The 27,990-nt window shown below is 45.1% G+C and overlaps 1 protein-coding gene across 5 annotated transcripts; it reads left to right on the plus strand.

Annotated features, from left to right (window-relative positions):
- The first annotated feature begins 1,819 nt into the window (after nt 1-1,819).
- LOC138798772 (vitamin D3 hydroxylase-associated protein-like) lies at nt 1,820-26,923 on the plus strand. Of its 5 annotated transcripts, none has more exons than XM_069979359.1 (16): nt 1,820-1,999; nt 3,316-3,448; nt 10,831-11,141; nt 16,788-16,901; nt 17,272-17,415; nt 17,534-17,667; nt 18,068-18,274; nt 22,660-22,700; nt 23,623-23,747; nt 23,837-23,962; nt 24,043-24,140; nt 24,364-24,585; nt 24,909-24,948; nt 25,737-25,845; nt 25,924-26,069; nt 26,258-26,923. In XM_069979359.1, exons 3-16 carry the CDS (start codon nt 10,935-10,937, stop codon nt 26,372-26,374), a joined length of 1,830 nt encoding a protein of 609 aa, XP_069835460.1. In that variant the 5' UTR covers nt 1,820-1,999; nt 3,316-3,448; nt 10,831-10,934; the 3' UTR covers nt 26,375-26,923. The 5 variants fall into 5 exon arrangements, with proteins under 5 accessions (XP_069835460.1, XP_069835462.1, XP_069835461.1 ...); XM_069979361.1 differs by having other exon boundaries at nt 3,319-3,448; XM_069979362.1 differs by lacking the exons at nt 1,820-1,999; nt 3,316-3,448 and adding an exon at nt 8,371-8,765 and having other exon boundaries at nt 24,364-24,463; nt 24,542-24,585.
- Nucleotides 26,924-27,990: the final 1,067 nt, after the last annotated feature.

Here is a 27,990-nt window from a genome sequence, read left to right on the forward strand (position 1 = left end):
CAGCGTCCTGCAGCGTCTGTGAATGATCCCTGGCTGCTGCCATCAGGGGTCACGCAGAGGCTGCAGGACGCTGGGCTCGGTGTCTGTTCTGTGTGTGTAGCTCCCCCTCCCTCCAGCTCCTCTCTGCACGTGACTTCCTCCTCTGGTGTGGAGCTGTCGGGACGATGGAGGAGAGGGCTGCCGGGTGAGGATGACAGCCTGCTGCTGCTGCAAGGTACATGAGGGAGATTCACCACTACACCCAGCATGCTAGAGGGGGTAAGTATACTGTACATGTAGTGTGTAATGTGTATGAATGTAAGTGTATAATGGATGAGTGTAGTGTGTGTTACATGTCCTGTGTATAGTGTATGGACTGGATGGTTTGAATCTGTATAATGTGTTTTCATGGATGTGTGTGTGTGTATATATATATATATATATATATATATATATAAATATATATATATATATAATGGTGTGTGTATATATATATATATATATAATGGTGTGTATATACTGTATATATATAAAATGGTGTGTGTGTGTATGTATATATATATATATATATATATATATAATGGTGTGTGTGTGTGTGTGTATATATATATATAATGGTGTGTGTGTGTGTATATATATATATATATATATATATATATATATATATAAATAGTGTGTGTGTGTATAAGCACTGCTGACTCCAAGTGTTGAGGTGAATAGACTGTATATAGGAGCTGCAGCCATTCTCTGGCCTCATCAGTCCTATGTAATTGCTGCAGGTGACCACTGAGGCCGCTGATTGGCTGCAGCTCCTATGTATATAAGGCAGTACGGTGAGAAAAAAAAATAAGGTGGTATTCAGTCCTTAGGTGGTGGTCACTGTATGGCGGTAATATTGGTCTGTATATAGAGTCATTATGCAGGGGTCACTCTTTGGCATTAATATTGCTCTGTATATAGTGTATATATAGTCATTACTGCCATAGATTGACTACCACATACTGACACTATATACAGACCAATATTACCGCCATACAGTGACCACCACATAATGACTATATACACTATATACAGACCAATAGTACAGCCATAGAGTGATCGCCACATAATATTGGTCTGGATACAGAGTCATTATGCAGTGGTCAATCTATGGCGGTAATATTGGTCTGTATATAGTGTGTATATAGAGTTATGTGGCGGTCACTCTATGGCGGTAATATTGGTCTGTATATAGTGTGTATATAGAGTTATGTGGTGGTCACTGTATGGCAGTAATATTGGTCTGTATATAGAGTTATTATGTGGTGGTCAGTCTATGGCGGTAATATTGGTCTGTATATAGAGCCATTATGCGGTGGTCACTCTTTGGCAATAATATTGGTCTGTATAAAGTGTCATTATGCAGTGGTCACTCTTTGGCAATAATATTGGTCTGTATAAAGTGTCATTATGCAGTGGTCACTCTTTGGCAATAATATTGGTCTGTATATAGTGTATATATAGTCATTACTGCCATAGATTGACTACCACATAATGATACTATATACAGACCAATATTGCCGCCATACAGTGACCACCACACAGTGGCGAAATTTGGTGGGGGCAAAGGGGGCGGTCGCCCCCGGGCCCACTCAGGCAGGGGCCCACTAAGGTCTCAGACTGTTAATGCTGTCTGCAAAAGCTATTGCTTTTGCAGACAGCCTTAACACATGTCTGTAGTGGCCCCCAAGAAGGCAACAGCACCTGACAATAGCGGGCCCCCTGCTCCTGAGGGGCCCGCTCAGCAGGTCGGATGCAGAGCCCGGCCAGGGCTGGATCTTCTCCCTGCATCTTCCTGCTTCTTCCTCACACGCTGCTGCTGGCCCCTCCCCCTCACTGTCCTACAGAGCTGGTATGAGGGGGAGGGGAGGGACCAGCAGCTGGAGGGATCCTCACCGTCTATGGCTGCCAGGGAGAGACTGAAGACGTCCAGCAGCAGCTCTGACAGGAAGTGAGGCTGCCCAGTGCTAGAAGATGTCAGGTACTGAGTGAGGACTGTGAGAGGAGTGACAACACACAGACAGACAGACAGAACCACATACCCACCCCACTGACCAAATGATCAGGAGGAGATATATTATATATATATATATATATATATATATATATATATATATATATATATATACACACACACACACAGTATATGTCTCCTGCTGCTCACTTGGTCACTGCTGTTTATATACGGTATGTGTATATATATATATATATATATATATATATATGAGCAAGTGAGCAGCAGGATATATAAGTGATAAGTGACCGGCAGGATATATATATATATATATATATATATATATACAGCTCTGACTTGCAACAGCTGGAGGGACTGAGTGTGACATCCTTGCTGTAGTCAGTGTGTAATGGAGGTCACCCAGCTTTCCCAGTGTCCTGTCGTCAGTGTCATGGAGGCCACCCAGCTTTCCCAGCATCCTGTATGTCAGTGTGTAATGGAGGTCACCCAGCTTTCCAGCATCTTGTACTTAGTATGATGGAGGTCACCCAGCTTTCCCATCATTTTATAATGGAAGTCACACAGCTTTCCCAGTATCCTGTAGTCAGTATAATGGAGGTCACCCAGCTTTCCCATCATCATACAATGGAAGTCACACAGCTTTCCCAGTATCCTGTAGTCAGTATGATGGAGGTCACCCAGCTTTTCCAGCAATAGTACTCAGTATGATGGAGACTGCACAAGGGTCTGTACTAGGGATGGTCCGAACCCGCCGAGGTTCGGGTTCGGCTGAACCCGAACGCTCGGCATCGGATTCCCGCTGTCTGCCCGCTCCGTGCAGCAGGAGGACCGCCTGGAAAACTGGGATACAGCCTATGGCTATGGCTGTATCCCAGTTTTCCAGGTGTTCCTCCCGCTGGATCCGCCTGCTGCACGGAGCGGGAAGACATCGGTAATCATTGCGGATGGTTCGGGTTCGTACGAACTCTGTTCGGACCATCCGTAGTCTGTACTAAACGGAGGAGAGGAGTGTACTACACACGGGGGCATTACTATAGAGAAGCCTACACCCCAGAGAGGGGGGGCAATACCACAGAGAGGCCTATACTATACAGAGGCTACATAGAGGGGGCTACACTACAGAGAGGCCTATACTACACAGAGGCTGCATAGAGGGGGCTACACTACAGAGAGGCCTATACTACACAGAGGCTGCATAGAGGGGGCTACACTACAGAGAGGCCTATACTACACAGAGGCTGCATAGAGGGGGCTACACTACAAGGGAGTTTGTATAGAGATGAGGATAATGCTGGAGCGAGGAGCCTAAAATGTCTCTCTAGCAGATCCTGTGGAGACAAGTCATGGTCGGAAAAGTCTTCATGATGGCCGGAGCCAGGCGGAGACCAAAGGAAAAGTGAACAACCTTGAATATAAAAAAAAAAAATCGCAATCCATGCAGAGAAGCCGCCTTCTGTGAGTGACTGAATGATGTTTTTGTATTTGGTAGAACACTGCTCTATGCCGTAATTCACACACTGCTTCTTCCAAGTAACCCCAATCTTCATGAAAGCCCCCCTTCCTTCCCCAGTGCTGAACTGAGTAAGGTCCGGGGGCCAAAGGCCCCCCACATCGACTCTGATCGCTAGCCTTCCTCCTCATGCAGCACCCACACTCTCTCAGAGGCCATGCTAACTTGTGTCCCTTTTTTAGAGCTCTTACCATGGTGAACGCTCTCCCTCCCTCTGCTGCTTGGCCCTTACCACATTTTCACAAGCGCCCCCAACACATTTGACCCCCTTGCTATACCTGCTCCATCATGTAGTTGCAAATGCAGGTATCTATACACCTTATGCTAAAGTAAGTTAAAGGGGTACTCCAGCTATTTTTATTTTTTTAAATTAACTGGTTTCAGAAACTTATATAGATTTTTAAATTACCTCTGTTTCAAAATCTCAAGTCTTCCAGTACTTATCAGATAGATAGATAGATAGATAGATAGATGGGAGATAGATAGATACATAGATAGATAGGAGATAGATAGATAGATAGATAGATAGATAGATAGATAGATAGATAGATACATAGATAGATAGGAGATAGATAGATAGATAGATAGATAGATAGATAGATAGATAGATAGGAGATAGATAGATAGATAGATAGATAGATAGATAGATAGATAGATAGGAGATAGATAGATAGATAGATAGATAGATAGATAGGAGATAGATAGATAGATAGATAGATAGAAGATAGATAGGAGATAGATAGATAGATAGATAGAAGATAGATAGATAGATAGTGAGATAGATAGATAGATAGATAGATAGATAGATAGATAGATAGATAGATAGGAGATAGATAGATAGATAGATAGATAGATAGATAGGAGATAGATAGATAGATAGATAGGAGATAGATAGATAGGAGATAGATAGATAGATAGGAGATAGATAGATAGATAGATAGATAGGAGATAGATAGATAGATAGGAGATAGATAGATAGATAGATAGATAGGAGATAGATAGATAGATAGATAGATAGATAGATAGATAGAAGATAGATAGATAGATAGATAGATAGATAGATAGATAGATAGGAGATAGATAGATAGGAGATAGATAGATAGATAGATAGATAGATAGATAGATAGATAGATAGGAGATAGATAGATAGGAGATAGATAGATAGATAGATAGGAGATAGATAGATAGGAGATATATAGATAGATAGGAGATAGATAGATAGATAGATAGGAGATAGATAGATAGATAGATAGATAGGAGATAGATAGATAGATAGATAGATAGATAGATAGATAGTGAGATAGATAGATAGATAGATAGATAGATAGATAGATAGATAGGAGATAGATAGGAGATAGATAGATAGATAGTGAGATAGATAGATAGGAGATAGATAGATAGATAGATAGATAGATAGATAGGAGATAGATAGATAGGAGATAGATAGATAGATAGATAGATAGATAGATAGATAGATAGTGAGATAGATAGGAGATAGATAGATAGATAGATAGATAGATAGATAGATAGATAGATAGATAGGAGATAGATAGATAGGAGATAGATAGATAGATAGTGAGATAGATAGATAGATAGATAGATAGATAGATAGATAAATAGGAGATAGATAGGAGATAGATAGGATAGAAGTGGATATCTAGCAGCTCATCATATATCTTTGATTGTACATACATGTATAATCACAACCAACTCACCCCTTTTAATGTCTAAAAGCTTATTACCTATACCACTATTATTTTTAGGCAAAGATAATCTGGTTAAAAGGGTTCTCTAGAATTAAAAGAAAAACAGCATATTTGTTTTCTTCCAAAAACAGCGCCACCCCTGCTCTTAGGTTGTGTGCGGTATCACAACTTGGCTCCATACACTTTAGTTGAATACCACACACAAACTGAGGACAAGAGTGGTGCTGTCTGTGGAAGAAGGCAGCTATATTTTTCTAATCTTAAGCCCTTTTACTTTTTTTGTGGTTCCATATTTCAGATGTAGAAACCTCTTACACGGCTCTTTATCCTTATTCACTATAAGAAATGTAGAAGAATATTCCCTTTATTATTCAGAAATCCGTGTCACCTGCTGAGATTTCCTATGGGTAACAATGGTTGGGGGCCCACTTAGACTCACTCGCCCCCCCTAGGCTGAACCCCTAGCTACGCCCCTGCCACCACATAATGACTCTATATATAAACTATATACAGACCAAAAGTACACATAATATTGGTCTGTATACAGTGTATATAGAGTCATTCATTATACAGTGGTCAGTCTATAGCAGTAATATTGGTCTGTATATAGTGTATAAAGCAGGGGTGGGGAACCTCCGGCCCGCAGGCCGCATCCGGCCCCTGACACCTCCGGATGCGGCCCGCGGCACCCCTGTGACATGCGCTACTCTGGAGGAGAAGGAGCCGGCATTCACAGCTTCCTCCTGTGTCTGTGACAGTTACCAGACACAGGAGGACGCTGTGTATGCCGGCTCCTTCTCCTCCAGAGCGGCACACGTCTTCTGCGGTTTGCGGCTCTCCTGTCATGTGCGCCGCGGTGGTGAGGCAGGAGCCGACATACACAGCATCTTCCTGTGTCTGTGCCGGCTCCTTCCCCAGCAGAGGGGCGCACGTCTTGTGACTCCTGCGGGCCGCGCGCGATGACGTCATTTCACCGCGCGCCGCCTGCAGGAGAAGACCGGCACAGAAGAGAGGAGGGAGAAGAGGACCTGGATAGCGTGGGAGCGGAGGAAGGGTGAGTGGGATGTTTATTTTTTTTTTATTTGGGGCAGGCACTGGGGATTAACTAGGCCACCAGGGACATGACTGGGGGGGATGGGGGGCTAAGAAGGCCACCAGGGACCTGACTGGGGGGTTAAGAAGGCCACCAGGGACCTGACTGGGGGGTTAAGAAGGCCACCGGGGACCTGACTGGGGGGTTAAGAAGGCCACCAGGGACCTGACTGGGAGGTTAAGAAGGCCACCAGGGACCTGACTGTGAGGTTAAGAAGGCCACCAGGGACCTGACTGGGGGGTTAACTAGGCCACCAGGGACATGACTGAGGGGGTTAAGAAGGCCACCAGGGACCTGACTGGGGGGTTAACTAGGCCACCAGGGACATGACTGAGGGGGTTAAGAAGGCCACCAGGGACATGACTGGGGGGTTAACTAGGCCACCAGGGACATGACTGAGGGGGTTAAGAAGGCCACCAGGGACATGACTGGGGGGTTAACTAGGCCACCAGGGACATGACTGAGGGGGTTAAGAAGGCCACCAGGGACATGACTGGGGGGTTAACTAGGCCACCAGGGACATGACTGAGGGATTAACTAGGCCACCAGGGACATGACTGAGGGGGTTAAGAAGGCCACCAGGGACATGACTGAGGGGCTTAACTAGGCTACCAGGGACATGACTGGGGGGTTAACTAGGCTACCAGGGACATGACTGGGGGGTTAACTAGGCCACCAGGGACATGACTGGGGGGTTAACTAGGCTACCAGGGACATGACGGGGGGCTGACTAGGCTACCAGGGACATGACTGGGGGGTTATCTAGGCTACCAGGGACATGACTGAGGGGCTAAACTAGGCTACCACGGACATCACAGAGGGGCTTAACTAGGCTACCAGGGACATGACTGGGGGTATTAATTAGGCTAGCAGGGACATAACTGGGGGGATTAACTAGGCTAGCAGGGACATGACTGGGGGGATTAACTAGGCCTACCAGAGGCATCATTGGGTGTGGGGGGGGGGGTAATTAGGCTACCAGGGACATGACTGGGGGGTTAACTCAGGCTACAGGGTATCACTAAGGATTCACATCAGGTACAAGGGGCATCACAGAGGGTTAACTACAATAGCAGGGGCATTAGGGGAACAATACTTTGCCTTGCCCCGGGTGCTGCAAACCCACGCTACCCTGCTGCGCATGGTATGCGGCCCTCAAATGATTTTATAAATGCCCGACCGGCCCTCGACATGGAAAAGGTTCCCCACCCCTGGTATAAAGAGTCATGCGGTGGTCACTCTATGGCGGTAATATTGGTCTGTATATAGTGTATATAAAGTCATTATGGGGTGGTCACTTTATGGTGGTAATATTGGCCTATATATAGTGTGTTTTCTTCAATAACGGTATGGAGGTAATATTTGGTCCTGATTATAGTGATTTTTTTATTTTATTTTTTTAATGCAATTCATATAAATAGTTCTTGTGTTTACACCACTAGCGGCAGTCCTGGCATGTAGTGGCAGTCCCATAATGTAACGGCAGTCCCAGAATGTAGCGGCAGTCCTGGCATGTAGGGGCAGTCCCAGAATGTAGCGGCAGTCCTGACATGTAGCGGCAGTCCTGGCATGTAGGGGCAGTCCTGACATGTAGCAGCAGTCCTGACATGTAGTGGGAGACCCATAATGTAGCTGCAGTCCTGACATGTAGCGGCAGTCCTGGCATATAGCGGCAGTCCCAGCATGTAACCTTCTGAACTGAGTAAGGGCCCTAATACATGGAGCGAAAATTGTCCGAATCAGGACGCTATCGCTCTGAGAGGACACCGGGGAACATGATCAGGTAGTATATATCTTTATTGTTTACTATATTGTTTACTATATACAGCAAGGATTGCACACACATCACTAATGATATACTGTATATATACACATAGGGGGAGATTTATCAAACATGGTGTAAAGTGAAACTGGCTCAGTTGCCCCTAGCAACCAATCAGATTCCACCTTTCATTACTCACATTCTAAGTAGGTGGAATCTGATTGGTTGCTAGGGGCAACTGAGCCAATTCTTCTTTACACCAGTTTGATAAATCTCCTCCATAGCTTTTGCTGCATCATAAAGGAGCCATGTAGTAGGCTCTCTAAGCGAGCTCCATTCTACCAGATTGGCGCTCGCTTCTGCGGAATATCAGGCCTTGTAATACGGCCTTAAAAGTGGCCGTACACTTCCAATAACTGCTGGCTGAACAATCCTTCAGCTGACAATTATCTCTCCCATCCGGTCCCGTCCTCCCCATACACAGAAATTTGGCACATCTGAGTGTTCCTGTGTTCTCTATGAGAGGGGAAAGCCATAGCCATACAGATCTGATGCCGGCTTATCTCTCTGAGAACAAAGAGGTTGGGCGTTGATTTTCCATCAAGCTCGACCCCCTATGTCCACTGATATCATCTGTCAGAGGACTGTCCAGAGAGCCCCATACACTTTACACTGATGGCCGAACCCACCAGGAGCAACAGGTACCACCAACAAAAGAGTCAAATGTATAGGGACCTTAAATTGTTGCTAAAATATTTCAGCATTTGGGGCCCCACCTTCAACTTTGCCCAGGGCCACATCTAGTCTAAAACCGGCCCTGCCTAGAACCTACTGTGTGGATCCAGAGGAAGGCAGAAGCTGATCACGTGGCTTCATCTATAACAAAAAGGTGTCGGGGCTCCTCCCATATTATGGTATACCCTGTCCTACAGCTATCAGGGGTAGCCAGTCAGGATCCTGGGCCTAGTGAAATTTGTGTGATCTGCAGACACAATCAGTATGCCTCCTGAAATATATTTATAATAATGCTTCTCAGATATTAGACAAGCATAGAGACTTATACAGGGACGCAGCTTCTGACATTGTGTGGGTCTCCGCAATGTTTTCAATGGCAAAGCTGCCATTCACAGGGAAAGCAATATGAAGCTGACTCCACATTCCATATACAAAGAGTGCAGATCTCCATATAGTTCTATACTAAGTCATACAAAATAAGGGCCCATTCACACTGAACAATAGGCAAGGAATTGAAGAGGAAAGATTTCTGCTTGGAATTCCTCACCTGTTCAGCTTTGGCAGCATAGGAGCAGAATTTGAGTAGAATTTAGGAAGAATTCAAGCGGAATTCAAGCCCCATTCTAAAGGATTCCTCTAGCGGAATCCACCCCAAGAATTGACACATTATTTCCGCACAGAAATTCCTCCATGTGAACAGCACTGTGGAAATCTCATTGAACTTTAAGAATAATTGCTTTGCAACATTTTTTCAGGAGGAATTTTTCATGCGGATTCAGCGAGGATATTCCTCGCTTTTTGCTCAGTTTGAACTGGCCTTAAAGGACAACTCTGGCCAAAAGTATTTTTTAATGTGTTATTACTTAGACAAAGTTAGACAAATTCCTAATGTACATTAATTATGGGAAATGCACATGTAGGGCTATTTCCCTTAATTTAATAGATCACGTAGACTTCAAATTCTCTCAAAAACCGTGACGTCTCGAATCAGGTGTAATTCTAATGGAGTGTCCAGCAGGGGGCGCAGTATATGTAAAAGCCTATGGACTGTATTGAAGTATATGGCGTATGAAATGTAATGTAAAAAACTACACTTTATTAATGGACTATGTGCATGGAATAATTTGGGGAGCAAGGATACTTGCTCCCCAAATGGAGGGCACCGATCAGGGAGGTAGAGAGGTGCATCACCAAATCCCCCACCCACCCCACACCCGCCGCTGCACACAGTAACCTCCTGGTCCCCATCAGCAACCCCCCAGCCTCCCCCCATACTATAAGCAGATGATGGGAGGAGTAGTGTCTATCTGTCCCACTACTCCAAGCAGGGAGGGAGGGAGGAGGTAGTTAGATACACCGGCACCTCTCTCCCTCCCTGATCGGTGTCCTCTATTTGGGGAGCAAGTGTCCTTGCTCCCTACATGATTCCATACACATAGTCCATTAATAAAGTGTTGTTTTTACTTTACATTACATACTTCATATACTTCAATACAGTCCATAGGCTTTTACATATATTGCGCCCCCTGCTGGACACTCCATTGGAATTACACCTGATTCGTGAAGTCACGGTTTTTGAGAGAATTTGAAGTCTCCATGATCTACTAAATAAGGGAAATAGCCCTATGTGTGCATTTCACATAATTAATGTACATTAGGAATTTGTCTAACTTTCCATAAGTAATAACATATTAAAAAAATACTTTTGGATGAAACTTCTCTTTTAAAGGTCACTTAATGCCAGCCTCATGCTGAAGATAACTTTCCCTAATCCAGGGATCCTTACGGTTGCTCCTGATGAGTCTTTATCAGTCTTTATCAGTTACATTGGGATTATTTTAGGCTGTGGTATACTGGATTTTAGTAATGGTATTAGTCACTAAGTGGGGATAATATTTGTTTCTTATTTTCTGACATTGTAGGTCTTGGTCAGTAACAGTGTGAACAGCAGTGGGAGAAGTGTTTGGTAGGACTATGGGGCGTGGCTATGGGGGCATGACTCATTCCTTGAATTTCCCTCTTTGCTTTCAGCAAAAGCTGAGAGGTTTGCATGATGTGCTTAAAGGACGGACAACCTTGATGTCTGGAATGCTATCAGACCTGTGGAGCTGAATTGTCTCCGCTCAGAGTGCAGAATGCAGGAGAAGGTGGCTGCTGTCCTCTCTGAGCACCTCCTGGAGTGTAAGCTCATCGTCATTGCCGGCTGCATCTTAGCTGCGTCTTTACTTGGCCTGGGATGGAGCAAGAGACGGAAAATCCGCAGAAAAATAGAGGAAGAGAGGAAGAGGAGGGAGGAGAGCGTGCGGCTGATGAGAAAGGAAATAGAGAAATATCATGAACAGGTACCATGGGCTTTAAAGGGAATGTATTGCTTAGATTTTTTTGTACTGAGTAGAGCAAGATCCCTTAACAGGTTCTTTTTATGTAATCTGTTTCTTTTTTCTGGTTGTCATTTTTTTTTTTTTTTCATTTTTATACATTATTATGGGGGCTGCCATCTTATCGACTTGCTTTAAGGCAACACAGGCAAAAAAGACAAATTTGGTCGGCTGTCCTACAACACCATTCACTAGGCAGAAGCACGTTGCTATAGCTGAAATTATAAACACACAAAAACACAAGAAGTGCAACAGCTCACCGCAGTGGCAAGATACAGACCCAATACAGATATGAAGATCACTAAAAGCTGCCCCCCCAACTGCAAAAAAATCTCCATAAAAATAATGAGGCTCTTAACACCATTTGTAAATAGTGTAAACCATCCCACCAACGATAAGGTGGCCTCATGCCCGGACATGCTTTAAGGCATCCCTTAGACCATGAGGTGTTATATCGGAGGAGCGGACGGTCACTTGCTAGGTGTTGTGGTGTGACGCCACTTCTGTGGTGGATGGCCGAGATACAGCTGGACCTTATTATGTTGTCACGTGACGCCAGTGCCTGGTGGGCACACAGGTGCGATCAGCTGCCTGCTACATCCTTCAGCATGACTGGTTTGACAGTGGGTCAGTAATGGTGTGGGGTGGCATTTCTTTGTAGGGCTCCATGTGCTCGCCAGAGGTCGCCTGACTGCCATTAGGTACCGAGATGGGATCCTCAGACCCCATGTGAGAACATATGCTGGTGCGGTTGGCCCTGGGTTCCTCCTAATAAAGAACAATGCTAGACCTCATGTGGCTGGAGTGTATCAGCAGTTCCTGCAAGATGAAGGCTATGGACTGGACTGGCTGTTCTTCTGGAACATCATGTTTTGCTCCATCCACCAACATTACGTTACACCAGACTGTCCAGGAGTTGGGGAGGAGATCCCTCAGAAGACCATTCACCACCTCATCAGGAGCATGCCCAGGCATTGTAGGGAGGTCATACAGGCATGTGGAGGCCACACACAAAACTCAGGCTCATTTTGAGTGGTTTAAGGATATAACATCAAAGTTGGATCAGCCTGTAGTGAGTTTTTCCACTATAATTTTGTGTGTAGCTCCAAATCCAGGCCTCTATTGGTTAATAAATGTGATTTCCATTGATGATTTTTGTGTGATTTTTGTTGTCAGCACATTCAACTCTGTACAGTATTCAGTGAGAATATTTCATTCATTCAGATCTAGGATGTGTTATTTCAGTGTTCCCTTTATTTTTATAAGCAGCGTATGAAAATATTGTAACCTGAGGCCATTGTAAGGGAGGGATTATCGTATATATATATTTATTTATTTTATTACTTGTCCCACTAAGGGAATTTGAGAAGCAATCGGCAAATCACTGCTATAATACTCCATGTGGCCACGTAGCCAGAGACCCTTGTGAGGTCAGGGGGCATTCACAAGGTTTTTTTTACTGCGTTTTTTTTTTCTTTTGCTATTTATTTGGTGTTTTTTTTTTAATTTAAAGTGCATTAGTATTGGCATTTTTTATTTAGTGTTTTTTCCTTACGTTTTCTTTCATTATGTGACTTGTCACATAAGAGTCATGTAACTCTTTCATGATGTGACTTCTATTGAAGAATTGGGGCAAATAACGCCAACATACATAAAGTACATACATTTAATTTTTCCCACCTGTGGAACTCTATCGAAGTAAAAACCACACTATTTATTAAAAAAGAAAACTATCATACCCTGAGCATACTGTGACTTATCATACCCCAAGCAAACAGTCTGAACTTAAAATGTCACAAAAGTGTAAAAAAAAAACGATAAAAACCAAAATGCAACTGTGCCCTGTCTGTGGACTTGGGACATTACTGTGGGTAGGTAGTGCCTGGGGTCTGTGTCTTCCTTGTACCTTTTTCATCAGCTGTGCATACAAACAGGGTAAAGTGAGACGTCAAGTGGTGATTGTCATGATTGTGCCTGAAAAGACATCAGTAGTGATAGACAGGGTGGGCACCACCAAAAGAATATATATTGAATAATAAGATATTCAGCATTAGGGTGCCACCCCCTCCCCTATGAATAAGCTTTATATAAACAAGAGGAAAGGAGAACAATAGGGTATATCAGTAAGGCGCACACCTGAGTAAATCATAAAATAGCTTTATTGGCACCGGCTACAAAAAATTTAAAAACATTAAAATCACTATACGGCAGCCTCCTATGATGCAGGAAAGTGCTCACTGCTACACCCAAGCTGAATTAGCAAAATTTGGACTAAACAAAGAGATGATTAGCAAATAATAACAAACGATACCATATATATAACATGATACAAAAACATGGTAGAAGAAAATATTACCCCACAGTATACAGTCCCAATGTAGCAGGAGCTAATTCAGCTTGGGTGTAGCAGTGAGCACTCTCCTGCATCATAGGAGGCTGCCGTATAGTGATTTTAATGTTTTTAAAAAATTTTGCAGCCGGTGCCAATAAAGCTATTTTGTGATTTACTCAGGTGTGCGCCTCACTCATATACCCTATGGTTCTTCTTTCCTCTTGTTTATGAAAAGACATCAGTGCCACCCAGGGGTGAATTAACTTTACCATAGGCCCCAAGCTGTTCACCATGCTTGGCCCCACCACGCCCCACTGTAACTATGGCAGCACTAGCGTGGTGTTAATAGTACAGGATAGATAATGTCATGATGCCCCGATTTGTGCAAAATTGTGATAAAAAAGCAGTGATTTTTTTTGCAAATCATGGCAGAACTGTAGCCAGGAGACAATACACCACTGAAAGTATAAGTCTTTTTGGGTGGCCATGGGCCCCCAGGAGCTCAGGGCCCTGGACTACCGCCCGAAAAGGACCTATTATAATCCGCTACTGGTGCCACCCTCTGGGGTGAAGATCTGATCTCTGTGCCAAAGACTGCGCTTTTGGCATTAAGTCCGTGCCTGGTTTTGTTCTGTTCTTTGCTTATGTCTTCTGTGATCCGGTCTATGTTTTCTCAGTTCTCCCTGCACTTTCCTTGCTGTGGTCTATTCACTAATTGTCTCTGCTGTGTTCTGATTGACAGGTCTCTTCACCTCTGGCTGTCTGTGATTCTCTTGTGTGTTTCTCCTGCTCTAACTATTAGCTTTGAGATCCGGGACTTCTGTTCCCTTATAGCTTGGTCTCTCCCTTCACTCTGTGCTCTTTATAGCTTTGTCCAGCTTGTCTGTTCAACTAGATCCAGCCTTTTTTGCCTGCAGTCTGTGTTCCTGGTTTCCTGACTGTTTTGCCTGTTTCTTGCCATTCTTTGTCTTTTGGTTCTGTGTCTCGCTTTGTCCTCAGTGTATCTAACTTAGTCTTCAGTTTACCTTGCTTAGTTCTCAGTGTGCCTCGCTTAGTTCTCAGTGTTTCTTGCTTTGTCCTTAGTTCATCTTGGTACTATCTCTGGCTTTCGGTTCTCTGTTTACCTTGTTGCATCTCTGGCTTTTGTCCTCCATTGGTTTGGTCCCCTGTTCCTCGCTGCCTTCTTGGTCCTCTCCTTCTGTGTGACTTTGCCTTGTCTACTGTCATTATACCTTGTTCGCCTGTACTGTGTCTTGTCTGTGTTTTGCACTTATTTGAGTGCAGGGACTGACGCCCAGTTGCAGACTGTCATTTAGGACCTGCACTGCAAGTAGGTAGGGACAGTGTGGGGGGGGGTTAGCCATAGGGCCCATTTGTCCTTTGTCTCTTTGTTCCCCGGGGCCTGACATTATCAAGAGCCTATACATTTTTTTACTCCTTACCTGAAGCCAGTTATGGATTCAGCACAGGAGTTTTCTGCCCGCTTTGAGGGTCTTGCTACCCTTGTTTCTGAGCTGGCGAAGCTGGTCCAGCTATTGGCCCAGCAGCTACCTGCTACCACTCCTGCCACCCCAGTAGTCTCTCTTAAGGAGTCTGACAATTTTTCAAGGGACCTAAACACATATGTGTCATTCAGAGAAGCTTGGGTTAGTCACCCCACCCCTAGCTACCTTGAAGAGGCCATATTCCTGGCGATTACTATTGATCACACGCTAAGACCAAGCCAAGACCACCCCTGTGTCATTGATGTTCCTTCCTCTGTCCCCTCCAAACCATTGCCTACTATGTCTCGTCCTCTGGTCACCATGGAGGAACCTTCAGATCTGGGCAAAATTAAAAGATCTCTGGCCCGTAAGGAAGAAGGAGCGGACTTTGTTTTTATTGCGGCGAAAGTGGACACTACATCAGCTTTTGTGCAAGTGTCCTTCAAGGACCGGATCAATGGAGGACGAAAGCCAGAGATGAAACAAGGTAAACAGAAAACCAAAAGCTGGAGATAGTAGCAAGATGAACTAAGGACAAAGCAAGAAACACTGAGAACTAAGCGAGGTAAACTGAAGACTAAATAAGATACACTGAGGACAAAGCAACACATAGAACCAAAAGACAAAGAATGGCAAGAAACAGGCAAAACAGTCAGGAAACCAGGAACACAGACTGCAGGCAAAAAGGCTGGATCTAGCTGAACAGACAAGCTGGACAAAGCTATAAAGAGCACAGAGTGAAGGGAGAGACCAAGCTATAAGGGAACAGAAGTCCCGGACTGTAAGCTGATAGGTAGAGCAGGAGAAACACACAAGAGAATCACAGAAAGCCAAAACCTCCTTTTACTGCTTCGATAGTCCCTCTGTGTTACTAAGTTATCCCTGTTTTTTTAACTCCCCTAAAGGTATTCTAGCCAGACATAGCTAGCTAGATAACTTATATAGATAACTAGATGACTTATTTGCAGAAACCTTTCTCTACTACTCTCATACTAACTTCTCTCCAGCAATACAATAACTAAAACTATGTCTAGCTTAGCACACTACAAGTGTTCCAGAGAGAGAGAGTTCTTTCCAGGCCTTGAAAAACTGTTTATTTTCCGCAAAAGACTTACTACCGTTATGGCCTACTAAACCCCAACAGGGGCAACTACCACAAAAGAGGGACCCAAACCTGTCTACATCTAGGGACACCATCTTTCTATGAGTTTCTGCAGGAAGTCCTTCAGCTACATAGGACTGTCCACATTGTCGAAGTACCACGTTGACCTTTGTTGGATCTCCTTGGGTAATCTTGAGAGATTAGCCTTACTAGGATGTATCCTCCTGGGGCCAAGAGTGTTACCATAGCCTACTGTACAAGTCACAAAACTTGACACTACTTAAGAGACCGTTGAAGTCAAGAATAACCTTTTCAAAGCTTCTCACCAGTATTCAAGGAAAAACACTGGTAATTATTTCTTAAGCGCAAAGTGCTTATTGTAAACTTGTTCCTAAACTCCTGTACTGTTCCTTTAAGATTTCTGCCCATAAAAGTATTCAACTGGTTAAGCACTTAGTGATGAGAATAAAGACTGCAAGATTTCGGTATTATTTTACAATATATACAAGAAAAATCTGGAAAAAAACCACCAGAAATTCTTAAACAATATAACATAAAAATTTTATCTAAACAAAAAGTAATTTTTTGACAGTTTTTTGAGGAGGACACGTTACAGAGTTATATGAGGTGAAGTGGCCTTTATACATTTATGTATACTTGATGGAATCTGATGACATCATTTGTTCTTCCAGAATCCTGGAGTGGACGGCAGGGGGATCCTGGAGTTGACCTTATCGGAGCTGAGCCACAAGCTTAGGGATGGCGCCCTAACCCCTAAGAGCGTCCTCTACTCCTACATAGAGAAGGTCAGTGGTTCTATATGTTCTCATCTCTCAGGATCAGATATAGGGCTTCTGGTTGTTCCTGTCTCTCTGGCTCAGATTTGGGGTTCTAGTTTTTTCAGTCTGTTGGGTTTAGATATAGGGGTTCTGGTTGTTCGCATCTCCCTGGCTCAGATTTAGGGGTTCTGGTTGTTCCCATCTCTCCGGCTCAGATATAGGGGTTCTGGTTGTTCGCATCTCCCTGGCTCAGATATAGGGCTTCTGGTTGTTCCCATCTCTCCTGCTCAGATATAGGGGTTCTGGTTGTTCCCTTCTTTCAAGCTCAAATATGGGGTTCTGGTTGTTACCATTTCCCAGGCTCACATATGGGATTTTGTTTGTTCCCATCTCGCAGGCTCTAGAAGTAAATGACAACCTGAATTGTGTGACGGTTTTCCTGGGTGACTGTGAGTCACAGCTGAAGGGGCTGAGGGATCACAGCTTCAGGGGCCCCCTGTATGGCATCCCGGTCTCTATAAAGGAACATATTGGCTATCAGGTAATGACCGCTCACCAGTTCCTTACTTCTTCCCATGTGATTAGATTATAGACTTTCAGAGGGAGGACTGTGGGAGATTGGTGAGGGGCTCCTTACCAGATCTGGGGTGTATTTTCAGGGTCACCCCTCAACCTGTGGTCTGGTTCAGTATCTGGATGTCCTGGAGGAGGAGGACAGCGTCATTGTCAATGTCCTGAAGAAGCAGGGGGCCATCGTTTTCACCAAGACTAATGTCCCCCAGACTGTGCTGAGGTGAGTACAGGGTCCGAAGTATAGCAACCCCCAACCATTAATACTCCTGACTCCCCCCTCTCTGTGACCCTCTGACTCCTCTTCTCTCTGTGGCCCTTTCCTACTCTTTGTGGCCCTTTAATCTGACTCTACCTCTCCTCTCTGTGGCTCCTGACCCCCCCCCCCCCCACACACACACACACTTCGTGGCTCCTCTGACCCCCTCCCCTCTCTGTGGCTCTTGATTCTGCCCCTCCCCCCTCCATGGCTCTTCCTCCCCACCCTCCACTGTGGCTCCTGACTTCCCCCCTCCTCTCTGTGGCTCACACCCTCCTCCTTTCTGTGGCTTATGACCCCAACTCCCAACCCTTTCTTATGTTGTTATGCGCTATAATCCATGACATCCACATTTCTCTTCCAGCTGTGAGACCAGTAACCCAATATATGGAAAGACATTAAACCCCCACAACAAGGCCAAGGGGCCCGCAGGATCCTCTGGAGGAGAGGCGGCACTGATTGGGGGTGGAGGCTCCATACTTGGCATTGGCACAGACCTTGGTGGCAGCATTCGTCTCCCAGCCAGCGCCTGTGGCATCGCTGGATTTAAGCCAACTCCAAACAGATTGAGGTTAGAACCATAAAACGCACGTGATTCATATTACATAAGGGGAACCCTATCGTGGGATCACTTTCTAGAGGAAAGGTGAGACTGCATGGTCCATGTGATTGGCAGCTTCCATCTTGTATGGTCTGTGTGGAGATCATAGAGGTGCATTACTTTTATTACAAGTAGAGATGAGCGAACCTCGAGCATGCTCGAGTCGATCCGAACCCGAACTTTCGGCATTTGATTGGCAGTGGCTGCTGAACTTGGATAAAGCCCTAAGGCTATGTGAAAATCATGGATATAGTTATTGGCTGTATCCATGTTTTCCAGACAACCTTAGAGCTTTATCCAAGTTCAGCAGCCCCAGCTAATGAAATACTGAACGTTCGGGTTCTGACCAACTTGAACCCGAACCCAGTTCGCTCATCTCTAATCACAAGCTTTGCAGTTACAACTGTGGTACCCACAGGGAGGATGGCTGGGGTTGCTCCGATGGCTTTGTGGTTGAATAACCCTATAAGTTCCTTGTGGAAAACGAGGAGGTCTGTACATTATATAAAGTCTCTGTCCCTGGGGTACACTTGGTGAGGTGTTGGAGGTTATTTTTCCATGATGCATTACTGGATTGGGGGGCTGTATCTGTGACAGTCCAGACAAACTGGCAACTTAAAAGTGGGGATAAATTTTACAGGAAGTCACTGGGAGAGATTTATCAAAGGGTGTAAAATTTAGACTGGTGCAAACTTGCCACAACAACCAATCACAGCTCCTCTTTTCTTTCACCAGAGCTGGAAGCTGAGCTCTGATTGGTTGCAGTGGGCAGTTTGCACCAGTCAAAATTTTACACCCTTTGATAAATCTCCCTCACTGTGTACAATCCGGCATTCTTAATTGCTTCTCCTTCCAGCACAGGCTGCAGAGTTAGGCCTTATACACATGTTCTGTGTTTCACGGACATGCCGTCCTTGGAAGGCCGGAAGTGGAGTTCCCCCCGGACGGCTTCAACTATCAATATGCTGCCGGCAGAGGGGAAAACGTTTAAATATTTGTGATACTATAATAAAGCAGTCATGCAGGTGCTTTATTGCAGTGCTGTGAATATTCAAAGGCTTTCCCCACTCCCAGGAGAATATTGACAAATCACACGTGTGTGTGTGTGTGGTGAAGGGGAGGGGGGGGGGGATAGGAAACTCCGCGTCAGGCCTTCCACAGACGACATGTCTGTGAAACACTGAACACGTGTATAAGGTCTTACACACTTGAAGATGAATTAATGGGAATTGCCTTGGTAGTTGATTTGTAAGCCATTGTACTGACTTCCTCACTATGCCTCATGCACTTTATGCTGCTGGTAGTGATGTGTATATGGCCTGGTAAGATTATTGTCTCCTGTAGAGGCTTAAACAGGTTGGTTCCTTGTCATAAATGTACTCAAGAAGAGTTTACCCACGGTTAGACATGGCACAATGGTTGTAACATGTAAGCCATGCAACGCTAATTCCAGCCAGAAGACCACAAAGAGTTTAGTGATTGAAGAGTCTTTACACAGATATACCCTCTTCTGACTAAACTATTTGCTGTGCCTCAGAACCCATGTGCCACTGCTATTTATTTTGTATTAGAGATGAGCAAACTTTTACAAAACTTTGACAAAAATGCTTTTAAATGTCTACTAGTTTTAAATTGCAGAAGAGACTGAAGGTCTGTGTCTGAGACCATTGCCAGGAGCAGAAGCTATCCCGACAGCTGCCAAAACCCCTTTGCCAGTCCCTTCTACTTGCAAGGGTGTCCCCAAGTCGGCAGAGATCATCTACCTTCCTTCTGCTTTAGTAGCAGTTGTTCCCCCGGAACCAGAGGGAATATCTTTCACCATATTGGCTACAACTTCAAAATCTACAGGCTCCCAACTGTCTGTGCCAGAGTGAGAGGATGCCGAAATATCTCAGGGGCCAGAGGTCGAGCTTATATCTTTGCCCTGCATAAGTGACTTGCTAATATGAGACAGTTCTAGAGCCTCTTCTGCCCTAATGTTATGTAGGATTTGTTTTGAACTTGTGCCATGTTGGCTAGATGTAACATTAAAGAAATGTGCCTGGTTTTCGGGCCAAGAAAGGTAATGCTTGATGTAGTTTTAGTCCATTATACACAAGAGAGATGGGTCATCTTAAGTGACACCACAGATCTCCACAGGTCATCTTAAGTGACTCCACAAATACAAGACTGTAACCTGTTTTACCTGATGTTCCAGAAATCTCACTGTTGAACCATAATAGCTTGTTTCCCTGTTGGCCCCAGGTAAAACTACAAGATTTATCAATATCACCAACACCTACAGCAGGTGCAACCCTCCTTCAACTTCTGTGGTACATCTCCTCATGAAAGAAAGTTATAGGAACTGCCTGTCTGTAACAAGACTTTATTATTGCTTCAACATATTCTGTCCCTAATAACAGGGTTAACTTCACCCAGGAGAGATGTGAAGCACCTGCTAGTTTACATCAGATGGACTGTTGTAAAACCGTGCCTGGCAGCAGAATAATTGTCATTGACAAAGATACTTATTCTGCTGCCAGGCTGCCATGGTTTTAGGACAGGCCACTGGATCTACCTGGTAGGTACTTCACAGGATTAACTTGAACATGGGCATTAACTATAGAATAACGTAAAATGTGCACCTGCCATCTTGGACCGGGTTTGTACAAAGTTCGGTTTGGAGAGCACCCAACTGTCCATGGAGGGTGCCCACTGACTGTATGTGGCACCTCCAGGCAGGCGTTTGGTCTTTTACCACTTCCCTTTGCTGTGGTTCCACCAGGAAAGGATTGATATGCTCCCTTTTTTCTCTCCACCTTTTCTTGTAGCAGCCCAACCCTATCTGTTCCTGGGTTTTCTGGCTTATCCTGAGCCACTTCACGTCCCTCTTCCTATATATATCACGGCTGCTTTCCATAAGTCCTCCAGTCCACAGATCTGAGCTTAGCTGGTTGTCCGTTCTCCCCCTGCCCTTTGGTTCAGTAGTTGCTTTGTTGATCACCACTCAGCAAAAGTTAACTTTGTGTGATGTGATTTTTATTCCTGGCACAGAGTTTTAAGAGAAAAGGGTAGGGGGTCGTTTATGGGTTTGGTATGGAGTGTACAAGCAGGCCTTAAACACACCAACCTTTTTGCGACATTCGTAACGATTCTCGGTTCAGAAAGTTCAATTCGCTCATCTCTAGTATGTGTGTTTGTTGGTCAGCACAGTTATGTCTATTACAGTGTTTTATCAGGAGATAAGGATGTAGTACTGCATCAGTACAAGTCACTAGATGTCACTATATGCTCTTCTTTTGCAGCAGGCACCAGCTAAGGTCTATGTATGGGTTAATGTATTACTGTGACTAAGCACTTTCTGTAAGCCACCTGTAGAGCAAATGGTTTGTCAGCCAGCTCTCTACCTATGGTCCTATGTCAGCACTGCTAAAATTATACCATAAATTCTAACCAATACTGGGTCGAGTTACCTGAGGCTCTTCACCACCAATAGAAGGTCACCAGAAAGTCTAAAATTTAAAGGGGTTTTCCAGCGCTACAAAAACATGGCCATTTTCCCCCTACTGTTGTCTCCAGTTTGGGTGGGGTTTTGAAACTCAGTTTCATTGAAGTAAATGGAGCTTAATTGCTAACCGCACTGGAACTGGAGACAACAGTAGGGGGGAAAGTGGCCATGTTTTTGTAGCTCTGGATAACCCCTTTAGGGTACGTTCACACTTACCGGATCCGCAGCAGATTTGATGGTGCAGATTTGATGCTGTGTTCAGTTATTTAAATGAAATCTGCTGCGGATCTGCTGCGGATGCGCAGCAGAAAATACGCTGCAGATCCGGTAAGTGTGAACGTACTCTTAAGGTGGAAAGGGTCATGTGTGGTCTATTGGCTGTGCCATCTGTGGGGGTGGCCTATTGAGGGTGCCATCGGGGGGGGGGGGGTCTATTGGGGTGTGGCGTTACAGTTAAGACAATACAGAGAGAGAGCATATTAATTACCCCCCCCCCCCCACCCCCACCCCCATTAAAAAAAATAAAAATACATGCTCACCTGACTGCAGTGCTGCAGTCCTCTGGTGACTCGGCTGTTACTCATATGCCTGGAAGCTGAGGGGAAAGAGCGGCCTCGTGTGGCTGGAGGCAGAATACTGCTTGCGGATACTAGAGTGACTGCCAGAGCGGAGAGTCAATAGTTTCTCTGTCAGTGAACCTCTTTTTTTATAGGCACTCCTAATGAGCATTTATAGTTATAATCAAAAGCACTCATTAGGAGTATTAAAAGCATAGGGGTCAGGCGGGTGGAAGCTGCAGCAAGATGACATTATGTTGCTGCAGAAGGAATGGCATTATATGGCTGATAAAATGTCCTTTATGTTGCAGCACTCATGGCGTTCGTCCCTGTATTGATGGAATGACTGCAGGTAAACATGGGATATTTGGGTAAATGGTGGAATATTCCAGTGTTTGGGATATTGTGATGTGGGCAACTGGTTGTTTACTGGGTTCTGGTTACTACAGAGATGGTGCATCATGTCTATGATATACAGCGCTGCATATGTGGGGTCTTAGATGTAGACGGATGGCTGTGATGGTATCTGTGGGTGGGGGGGGCGGTCAGGTGTAGACTCATGGCAATGATGGTGAATGTGGGGTTATGGTGAGGGGTCCAAGGTATGGATTGATGGCAGTGATGGTATCTGTGGGTCAGAGTGGGGGACCTAGGTGTAGACTGATGGCAGTGACAGTGTCTGCAGGGTCATAGTGGGTGGTTCTAGGTGTAGACTGATGGCAGAGGTGGTGTCTGTGGGCTTATGGTGCGGGGTCCTAGGTGAAGACTGATGGCAAGGTGATGGCATTAATGATGTCTGTGGAGTCATAATGGGAGTCCTAGTTGGTCCTTGGAGTAGACTAATGGCAATGATGGTGAAAGTGGGCTCCAAGATATGGACTGATGGCACTGACAGTGTCTGCAGTTTCATGGTGGGTAGTCCTAGGTTTAGAATAATGGCACTGATGTGTCTGTGGAGTCATAGTGGGGGTTCTAGGTATAGACTGATGGCATTGTTATGTCTATGGTCTTATGGTGAGGGCTCCTAGATGTAGACTAATTGCAGTAGTGGCGCCTGTGGGATCATATTGATGGTTCCTATGTGTAGACTGATGGAACTGTTGGGTCATGGTGGGGTTGTCCTAGGTTTAGACTGATGGTAGTAATGGTATCTGTGGCGTCATATTGGTGGGTCATAAGTAGAGACTGATGGGAGCAATGGTGTTTGCTGGGTCATGGTGGTGGGTCCTAGATTCACAGTAGACTGATGGCAATGATGGTTTCTCTTGTTTCAGTGCCATTGTGTGTCGGGCCATTAGCAAGAGACGTAGACAGTCTGGTGCTGACAATGAAGGCTTTATGGTGTGATGAACTTTTCCAGCTGGACCCCAATGTCCCACCCATTTATTTCAATGAAGAGGTAATAAGTACCTTCTGGTCTGTGCAGTTATTTGTTACTTTATGGATGTGTCCCCTGATCGGCCCCTCACCTCACTCCTTGTTCTGCAGAAGTTCTCCTCAGTTGCTCCTCTCCGCATTGGATACTACGAGGAGGATGGATTTTCCCAACCTAATCCCAGTATGAGGCGAGTTCTCTTGGAGACCAAGAAGCTTCTGGAGGAGGCCGGACACCAGGTAATCCACAATCCTCTCTGTGTTTCTAAAGTGGATATTTTGTCCTAGTTTGCTTCTGTAACATTTTGCCTTCTCCTTAGCTTGTTCCCTTTAGTCCTCCACGAGTGGATTTTGCCTTTGACTTGTTCCTGAAGACAGCGTTATTCGGCGATGGAGGGAAAACAGTAGGAGACAAGTTGTAAGTAATACTCAATGGAGCCAGAATCCTGCATCTTCAGTGGTGGAGACCATGGGGCCAGCAGGGATCACATTTGTTTCACAGTGGCCCCTCTGATAGGAGATACTTACCTCTACATAACACAGGGATATTTTTCATTACAGAGACCTTCATCATATCACCCTTATGGTATTGAGGCCCTTTTTTCTGGGCTGCAGCTTTATAACATCTATTCCTGTTTTAGTGACAAAAACATTGTGGACCCCAACATGGAGGAGAGTTGTCGACTCTACAAGATGTCGGGTGGCATGAAACGGTTCCTTTCCTTCTGTCTGCGGCCTATAGTGGGTACAATATACAGTCATATGGCCATTGAGCCTCCCCCACTTTGTACATATAATAATAATACACATGTTCCCCAGTTTCCTCGGATGTCCAGGACCCTTCTTTCTACTGCTGGTGCCAGGTGAGAATTGTCTTTATTCACTGGGCTTTAGATACACCGGGCATTACCAGAGGAGGGGTAGATCATGGCACCCAGATGTCTCTGAATCTGGCCCTACATATGGCATTTCCTTGTAGTCTCAGACACAGAGATGGTCAGACCACATCCATGTGGTCCCTGCAGCGGCTATGGTGAGTAGCTGATAATATAGCCCACCAGAGTGGCACAGTGCATACTGAGTTGTCTTCCTCTGTGACCTTGATAAGCCCCAATACAATATAGAAACCACCCAGTGGTCACCAGTACATATTTTTTCTTTTAATCTGTCTCTTCTGCCCCTTCAGGACAGTGACAGATTGTTGGACTGACCATATTGCTCTGCAGGTATGTGCTGTATACAGGGAGTGAATGGTATATGAAGAGGAGAAATCTTCCAGAAATGTGCAACATCATTAGAGACCCAGTTCCTCAACATTGACAAGCAAAGATTCACATAGTGTGCATTGGAAGAAGGCTCTAGACTGTGTTAGGTGTGGGCCCTGGATGGTGTGTAGTGAAGATCCCAGACTGTGTGAGGTGTGGGCCTGAGATGGGTCTGAGATGGTGGGTAGTTAGAACCCTAGACTCTGTGAGATGTAGGCCCTCAATCGTATGTAATTCAGCACCCTGAATGGTGTATAGTGAGGACCCCCGACTGTGTGAGGTGTGGACCATGGATGGTGTGTAGTGAAGCCCCCAGGCTGTGCAGACTGTGTGAGATGTGGGCCCTGAATGGTGTGTAGTGAGGACTCCAGACTGTGTGAGATGTGGGCCCTGAATGGTAGTGGGGACCCCAGACTATGTGAGGTGTGGGCCCTGAATGGTAGTGAGGACCCCAGACTATGTGAGGTGTGGGCCCTGAATGGTAGTGAGGACCCCAGACTATGTGAGGTGTGGGCCCTGAATGGTAGTGAGGACCCCAGACTGTGTGAGGTGTGGGCCCTGCTGGATGTGTAGTGAAGCCCCCAGAGTGTGCAGAGAAGGCCCTGCCCCTGAGGGGCACACTCATCCAATCAGCTTTGAGGTGGAATGCAGTTCCTCAATGTGTCTTCATGACTACAAACAAGCCCTGTGTGAGTAAACAGGGAGACCTACATGTGATTGTCAGCTCTTGTGCTTTTGCCCTCTTCCAGGATTATCAGACAGAATTCATCAGTGAGTGGAGGAAGCTGCACCTGGATGTGGTTCTGTGCCCCATGTTGGGTCCGGCCTTCAACGTCGGCTATTATGCGCGAGTTCTCAGTAAGCATATGCAGTTGTGTGAATGTTGTCGGCCCCCCCCAGGTAATGGAGAAGCACTGACCCTGGTTTTACCCCCAGCCCCAAACTCCTATACCATGCTCTACAACATCCTGAACTTCCCAGCTGGAGTCGTCCCTGTTGGTTCTGTCACTGAAGATGATGAGGAGAAGCTAAAGCATTACAGAGGGTACAGCAATGACCCCTGGGACAAGCTCTTCATAGAGGTGAGTATGAAGCATGAAGGGAAGGACCATCATACCCAACTGTAGTAGTCTTAAATCACTACTGGTGATATAAATATACAATGGGATGAGTCTTTCTTCTGTCTCTCCTGGTGACTCTATATATAATGGTGATACAGGATGTCTCTCTTCTGTTCCCTCCGGTAAACCTCTGTGTGCACTCTCTGCAGGCAGTTGCAGATGGGGTGGGCCTTCCCCTCTCTGTCCAGTGTGCGGCACTCCCCTACCAGGATGAGCTCTGCTTGCGTCTCATGAAGGAAGTGGAGACCCTCAGCCATCGGCCCTGATCATAGAAACCATAATCGTAGATGATCTTCTAGACGACACCAGGATCTCTATGACATCATTAGCCAAACCTCTCTGTATCAAGCCATTCCGGTCAACTTAAAAACTGTGAGATAAGGATTTTAAGGACAAGGATAAAAGAAGCCCTTCTGACTAACCAGGTCTGGGGGTAGTGGTATCTCCTCGTAGCATCCCTGTGAAAACTTCAATATGAGAGGGAACCAGGTCCTTTTGGACCAAAACAGGATAATCTTGATAGCTGTGACTTTGTCCTCCTGGGAATCCTGGGGATGAGAGGCAGAGATGGAAATATGTTGATCAGATTGCTGCTCCACCTGATCATTAGAACTGATCTAAAATAGTCCCTGTATTTTCTGTACAAAGCAATAGTATCAATAGTATCAACTATGAATAAAATAAACTTAAAAAATAAAAATAGAAATATCTTATAAGAGGAAAATGCCTCTACCGTCACCTATCAGGCTCCTTCCACATCATTCTCTATGAAAAACTGCTAACATCCATCTTCAGAGAGGAGATAGGTCAGACTCATTATCTGAGGGATCACATTACATCCCTAAAAAATCTTAAGGGGGGGGGGGGGGGGTCCTCAGGAGGCAGACAGCTACTGCAGACTAAGGGTGAGTACTGTATAAAATCCCCCACAGTGCTGAATTAACAGCTTATACTGCTTGCTACTGTTTTGTAATGTCATCCATGATGCCAATATAAGTCTATGAGGGAGGATATAGAAAAGTTGCTAAAGAGTAACACAGCAGTAGAGAAGCTGCTTAAAGTTCTAGTAACTGTCCCACTACAGGTTTTTCTGTCTTCACACAGCCAGGTAAAAATAGTTCTGTCAGGTGTCACAGTGTAGTTAGCTGCTGTGCCCTACTCCAGCCACTAGGTGTCTCACTGCCCCTGTGCACAGCTGCAGTTTTGTGATGGTGTGTGAGAGAGTGTGTAGCAGGCTAAACCTTCCAATTTCTTCCTGCAGAGTTAGTTATTTGTGTTCCAGCTAAAGAAAAGTAAAGTTTTTTTTTTTTTAAGTGTGAGAGACTACAACAGTCATGCACTGCTGAACCCAGCCCTGGGGTAACCGGAGTTACAGTTGTAACCCCCTTGCCTATACCGTGGATTCTTACTTCAGGACAGTCACCCCCTTATGAAGGAGAGAGAAAAAGGCTGATCCGCAGTAGAGCACAGATGCAAGTAAGCCGCTCTCTACTGACTACGCTCGATTATGCAGGAAAGCTTCTACTAGTTAGCTTCACCCAGAGACAGAGGCCTGGGACTTGTACTACCTTTCAGAGCAGTCACCGATACTGAGAGACAGGAGGCGGTCAGATAAGAAAAAGTTGTCTAAATGTGATTACAAGGAGTTCTTCAAATCACACACTTCAAACACATCCCAGCAGAGTACAAGACTAATTAGTGCTACAGTTTTTCCTTATTTTACTTCAGCTCAAGCTGCTGTTGTTATTGTAACTGATTATTGCACCAAAGTCCTGTTACTTTTCTGTATTGCACTGAAGATATTTTCAAGTAAAGTTATGCATTGTTTAAAAGGGTTGTCCAGCTAAAAAAAAAAAAAAAATCCAGGTCCAGTCTCCTGATG

The sequence above is a fragment of the Dendropsophus ebraccatus genome, chromosome 8, assembly GCF_027789765.1.
Source record: "Dendropsophus ebraccatus isolate aDenEbr1 chromosome 8, aDenEbr1.pat, whole genome shotgun sequence".
Taxonomy (NCBI): Eukaryota; Metazoa; Chordata; class Amphibia; order Anura; family Hylidae; genus Dendropsophus; species Dendropsophus ebraccatus.

Bases quoted from the DNA above. Each gene is read 5' to 3' on its own strand.
- LOC138798772 (XM_069979359.1), top strand. From the start codon at position 10,935: ATGCAGGAGAAGGTGGCTGCTGTCCTCTCTGAGCACCTCCTGGAGTGT. The intron at 11,142-16,787 runs GTACCATGGGCT...TTGTTCTTCCAG, and splicing joins TAGAGAAATATCATGAACAG to AATCCTGGAGTGGACGGCAG. The intron at 24,586-24,908 runs GTGAGAATTGTC...CTGCCCCTTCAG, and splicing joins CTTTCTACTGCTGGTGCCAG to GACAGTGACAGATTGTTGGA.